The 6492-nt window shown below is 39.5% G+C and overlaps 1 protein-coding gene across 1 annotated transcript in view; it reads right to left on the reverse strand.

Moving 5' to 3' along the window:
• GRID2 (glutamate ionotropic receptor delta type subunit 2) overlaps nt 1-6492 on the reverse strand; it is a 1321020-nt gene that overhangs the window by 224632 nt on the left and 1089896 nt on the right. Inside the window, exon 12 of the mRNA XM_019526356.1 lies at nt 1729-1924. Within this exon, the coding sequence (XP_019381901.1) occupies nt 1729-1924 (196 nt within the window). The remainder of the gene's footprint in view (nt 1-1728; nt 1925-6492) is intronic.

Here is a 6492-nt window from a genome sequence, read left to right on the forward strand (position 1 = left end):
TCCCGCCCTGGCGGGGGGTCAGGCTAGAAGATCCACTAGATCCCTTCTGACCCTTAATCTATGAATCTGTGAGGATGCATATATATTCACTGAGAATACCTCTGCAGTCATTTGATATTTTCAAATGAAAGGCTGGCTGGCCAGCTGGTCTTCTGTTAAAGCTCAGTTCTTTGATCCCATCACCTGCAACTGCGTATTCCTGGAAAGTAAAGCTATGGGAAACTAAACAACCCAGAGAATCCTGTTTCTATCATTTTAAAGACAGCAACTGCCTTGTTTTCAGAAATTAAAAATTGAAGACTGTAATCTGGAATTACCTGCCAGTGTGATACACTGGTTACTTTCCTCAGCTAAAGGGCATTAGTCAAACACAGCTGTGTTTGATGTGCTCTGGTTTCTGATTCTCCTGAAACCCTTGGTATAACTTTGGCAGGCAAACCAGAGAGATGGATGGTTTTTTAAACAGGAGCTTCCCAGGTTTACAAGCATTTTAAAAATGCATAATGAATTAAATGCATTTTCTTAAAAATGCCATTTTCCATGACCAATCAATCCTTGGCTGTCCCTTCCTCCAGCTCTATAGAAATATATCAAAAACATTTAATCTTATGACACCTTTTAGCAGGGTTTCAAAAATGTTTTCCCCAGGCCCCCTCTTTATTCACATTGATTAGTCTCTGGGAAATATGGAGAAGTACAATTTTTATGGCAATGATTGTGGGTGAAATGACTTTTTAAAAACTCCCAAACAATCTTTGTTATCCTGTAGTTCATTTATTATCAAGAGATCACCAATAGGAAATTGCATTATAGTTATCAAAAAATCAGAATTTTGCCTGTATAAGATTCTCAAGTATCAAAATACTCAAGATTTGACAGATCTCCTAACAAATGAATTTCAGGAGAGAGAAAAGGCAACAACCCTGGAAAAGTTTTTGGTTTTGATAAATCTAAAAAAGAAATTAGATAACTGAAGCTTAGAAAAGGTAACATGCAAAATGCAGTTTTCTATTATATCTCCCCATTTTCAAATTTAATATCAGATCTATAGAACATGCTGTTTTTGCAAGGCGAAAATGTGGGGTTAGTGTGACAGAAAGTCTATTCTTATTTACATAGCTACATTCCCTTTTGAGTCACCAGTGAAAAAATATTTACACTCTCATTCTGTGTCCTATCATGAAGTGATAGTTTAAGAAGACTCAAGCAAATACCAGTCAAGAAAACTTCAGGGAGCCACTATTAAAAATGTACTGGAGAGAAGAGTTTTATGTCATTTTATTTTCCTTTCAGCAAATCAAGAGACTGCAGGGTTTTTCTTTAAACAAACAAAAAACCAAACTAACCAGGCCTAGGTCATACTTCTCAATCTGCCTTCCTCACAACATGTACGATTCTGAATTATAACTGAAGGACAACATTTTTATACTATATTCTAGTGAATTCATCTTTTTCATACATATACAACCCTCATCCTTTTAACAGTAAATATTTTTGCATTTAAATTTTAAAATGTAATGGAAGATTGCCCCTGAGGTACTTAACTGAGATCTTGCAATCCTCATTCTGGTGCAATAAAAACCCAATACAAACTACTAGATAGGATTAGATAAGATGATTATTCTATGTGCAAGTGCAACCTCAAATATTAAAAACAACAATTAAAAAATCCAGCTCTGCATAAGAGCATCAGTGAGAGCCAGGAAAATAGTGAACCATATCCCATACCTTTTGAATGCCTGCGGTTGATTCCAGCACATTGTTCTCTGAGCCATTACTTCTGTTAATCATCCGCCACATTTGGGAATACATGCTGTCCCTCTCAAAAGGATTCATCCCTTTTACTCGAACGTGCTCATAGACTGCGGAGTCCAAGACAGTGCCATAAGGAATATCTGTCTGTCTGGAGAGATCCTGGAGAGACCTTAATTGTTGGTGAAGAAAAGAGACACAGGAGACATGTTTCAACTTTTTCAAGAAGAATGGAAGCTGCAGGCAAGCAAAGGACAACATACATGGAGACAGCTGTCAAGTCTTTTTCTTTGATTAGTTTGTTTGTTTTTTAAAGGACACAGTGAAGCTGGGGGAACTGTTCTTGCCATTTAAAGCGCAAAGAGGAAAGCAAGGCAAAAGGAAGCAATAGGAAGAAAATGAGAATGAAGGAAGAGAGGACACTGCAAAGAATCAGAGTGCACTCTTCCGCAATGAGTGCTTTCTTTTGTGGGGTGCAAAAGGGAGAAAACAGTTTTTAGCCTCTCCATAACATGTAGAGTGAATCAGATAACAGACAGTGTAATAACCTGGAGTAATATTACTTTATTTTATACATTACAGAGAAGTGGACTTGAAGTTTAAAAATATAATTAACTGAATATAGCCTCAAGTATCAGGCCCAAACCTTATTCAGAACTGCCAAGATAAATGGCAGAAAGTAGATATTTGTTTGTATTAAGATACAAACCGATTATGTAGAGTCAGTTAACAGCAAGTTAGACATGCCAGGCAGCACCATTTTTAGCAAGCTGGGGAGTTCTCATCCATTTTCTAACTAATTTGCCATTTACTTGAGCTTCAAAGAAATTTGTCTAATATATTCTTTAACCTTGTCTAGAGACAGAAGGTGCACACAAACTGGTTGAAATGATTAGAAACTGGTTTAAACCTGTAACAGAACAGAAGCTCAGTGCACATAAACTGGTTTCAAAATGGCTGAAACTGGTTCAAGACAAATCTGGTTGAATATAGTACCAGACTTAACTGATTTGGGTCAAACCAATGTATAAAACTCCTGTCCCAGACCCCTTTCTGGTTCAAGTTAAATCAGAGTCCCCCTGCATCCCAGCATGCTTTGCATTCCTGGGCTGGGCTGGGCTGTGTGCTCCAGAGAGCAGGGTTGCCCTTGCACCTCTGCTTCCTAGGTGGAGCAGTGAGGGCTGGCTGACAAGGGAGGTGGGGCAAGCCCTGCTGAGGATGTAGCCTGGTCTGCAGGTTGGGGGGGAGGGCTGCCTTCCCCAGGCAAACCTTGGCTGGAGCGGGGTTAAACACTCCTTCCCCGCTCAAACTCACTACAAATCCCAGAGGCACCTGGAAGCAGCAAGAGCAAGTGATAAGCAACCCTGCAGAATACTCTTGCTGTGATTTGGGGCTTCAAATCCCAGAGACCTCAGTGGTAGCAGGAGGAGGAAGCAAATACAGTGCCCATCCTGGCTATGTGCCAGAGAGCCATGCTGTAGGGCCCCCTGGCTTCTGGCCTGAGCCACTGCAAACGGGTGGCTGCACTTCCTGAACCAAAGGTAAATGTCTGTTCACTTCCGTTTCAATTTAATCTCTGCAGTTTAGACTAACCTGAAAAGACTGAATCAATACAGCCTTGGGCTTTTTGACTATCTATATTTACCCATAACAAGAGTTAATGTTTAGATGAGTTTATACCAGTGATGTCCAACCTCCAGCCTGTGGAACAATGCCATCTGGTCAATGAGGCTGCCCATGGGTCCAGAAATTTGATGGTAGGGGAGCAGTGACAACATCAATTGCCATGCTCCTGTTGCCAAATGTATAAATCCACGGGGAACTGAGCAGGCTGGATATTGTAGCTCTGCATGTGAACTGACACTACATGCCAACCGCACACAGGATCTGACCTGTGGACCAACCCTGCACCTCTCATCCAGCCCACAGGGATGGCAGGTTGGGCACCACTGATAAATACAAACAAAAGCACATATGGGTGCATGCATATGCGCATGCACACACACACACACACACACACACACACACACACGCACACACACTATCATTTGCATTTTATAATTAATTAATTAATTAAGAAAGAGGTTTTGAAGCTCTTCAAAATATTTTTTGCCTGCTCTGCCTTGGCTTTAAAAACAACTTTAATAGGATGCTTTAATGTCTTCAGATAAGACCTGTTTGACCCTTTCCTCATCTGTTTGCATTATTTAACCATACCTTTATTTCTTTAATGACATTTATTAGAGTTTCAGAAGAACTGCTGTAATACATGTAGCACCTAGGACCCATTACAGCTTTGCTGGCACAATGTAACTGCACAAATCTAATAGATGACATTTAAGGACAAATAAAGGATTCCTGTGTTCAGTATCAAGCTAGACAATGGCAAACTGAAAAGGTCCATTTACTACCACTGAAAAAGCAAACTAGAACCGATGAAACTGAACAGCCTCCAGGCTGCACATTTTAAATATGCAAATGAGGAGACTAGTTTAAAAAAGCCCTAAAGGCAAAACTAAAAGGAAAAAATCTTTAGGCATAGTAGGGTGCTTCTTAAGAAAACAATAATTGCGTCTCAAGACACATATACCACTGAACAAAGAAGGAAACAAGAAAGGAAGGAGAAAACTTCTATGTTTATAGAGCTAGGTTTTAGATGTTTAGCCTCCAAAGAGCAAAGGACACCATGACTGGGCAGGGATAACTAAATTCCTTCCCAGAATGACATGTGCAGCTACATGGCTTCAATCTGGGGAGAGTGGGTAGCACATGTGGAAAGGTTAACTTGTTTGATGGCGCTGGTGCTAAGCACAAGAAATTTGACTTAAACAGAAATTTGGAAATATGAATCTAGGAAAAACAAACAGGAACATAAATTACAGCAGACTATATAGGGGGAAGTTAGAAAGGGTAACATGGATTTTGAAGAGCAAATAGCTAAAGGCTTAAAAACAGCACAAGTTTCTTCAAATATACGAGACACAGGAAGCCTGAGGTAGAAAGAGTATATTTCAGGAGTCAATTGAAATAGACAAGTTAAGCCATGGATGGATGATGAGATACTAACCTGATATTTGGCCTTTTCTGGTAAGTAAGATTAAATACACTCATAATTTGAGGTATCAGAAGAACTAGTGTTGGAGTTAATAAATCATTTAAAAAGCAGTAAGTCACCAGGTCCAGATGGTAAACAACTGTAAGTACTGAAGAAACTCAATTATGAAAGGGCTATGAGGTGATAATGTTGCATTGATATTTTTTTTTAAAAACAGTAGAGGTTATCTGAAAAATTAGAGAAGACTAAGCCTTAAATTTGTACCTGGAAATTAGTTGAAATAATAACTGACAAAAGAGCACAAAAAAAAGCCTATAAGATGTTGATACAATAGGATCTAAGCTGTGAGGTTTCATCAAAAGAAAATCATGACTTATCTACAAAAATTTGTCAAAAGTATTCATAAAGTAGTGAGTTTTAATAGGCCGTTGATAAAGTCCCCTATGAGAGGGTTCAAAAGAAACCAAGCATTCTTGAACTGAAAGGCCAAATATCATCATAGATCAAAAATAGGGTATGAGGTAACCGCTTATCTAAAAATGCTAATAAAGACTCATTTATCTTAACTGTAAAAACGTAATCTCAGGGAAACATTGCAGTTTTTTTACTTAGTCAAGGACTGTTTAATATAATGATTTATGATTTGAAAAATAAATGAATAGCTAGGTAGCCATATTCTCAGGTAACATATAGGTACATAGAATACTGAAGTCCAGAGAGATCTGAGAGGAACTTCAGAGAGATCTAAACAAGCAGGGCAAATGGGTAACATAATGGCCAATGAAGTATAGTGTTGATTATTTTAAAATATTGTACTTTGGAGTTAAATTGTTCATGTGTTTTTACAACATCAATGCTTTTAAATGAACTGGCAATCCCAGGGGATAGTTGAGAAGCCCTCTGCTTCAAGTGCAGCTGGGGTCAAAAGTACAAATACTATAGTTTCATGTTAGGAACAGAATGGTGAATAATTTATATAATGCAGGCAATACAGACCAATGGTGTAGCTTCTTGCAGTAATCATCACAATTCAAATGCTACTGCATTATTACTAAGGATTCAGAGAAGGGCAATGCAAATGTATAGGGCAGGGGCAGGCAACTATTTTGAGCAGAAGGCTGGTTACCAAGTTTTGGCAAGCTGTAAAGGGCCATAGGTAGCTCTGCCCCTTGACAGGTGCCCCACCCCCTGGTCGTGATCTTGGGATGGGAAGTTCCACCCCCTAACCCCTGACCTTTGCCACCCGAAGCCCCTCCCCTTGTCCCAAGAAATACTCCTTTCATCAAGGAGTTTTGCCATAAAATACCAAATTAAATAAATATATATAAAGCAAGCATCTACAGCATTCATTAATTTGATTTCAAAAAATATTTTTCTCCTGATTTATATGTGTTTGTGTAGTGTACATAGAGGTGATCACACAATAGCTTAAAATTAAGTCTTACTCTTGTAAACTGTGGATGTGTGGGGGCATGCATTGAGAGATGGGTATAGGTTTGTGGGGGGCTGTGGGTGTGTGGGTATGTGGAAGAGCGTGTGGGTGTGAGGGAGTATGGGGGTCTGTGTGTATAACTGAGGTGTGGGTGGGTATGGGATTTGTGGGGGGCTGTGTGTGTGTGGGAAGCATGGCTGGGATGTGTGAGGGGGTGTAGGTGTGGGGGTCTGTGTGTATGGCAGTGCAAGGG

This window comes from Gavialis gangeticus, unplaced genomic scaffold (assembly GCF_001723915.1).
Source record: "Gavialis gangeticus isolate Ggan-Ray unplaced genomic scaffold, GavGan_comp1, whole genome shotgun sequence".
In the NCBI taxonomy this organism is placed as follows: domain Eukaryota; kingdom Metazoa; phylum Chordata; order Crocodylia; family Gavialidae; genus Gavialis; species Gavialis gangeticus.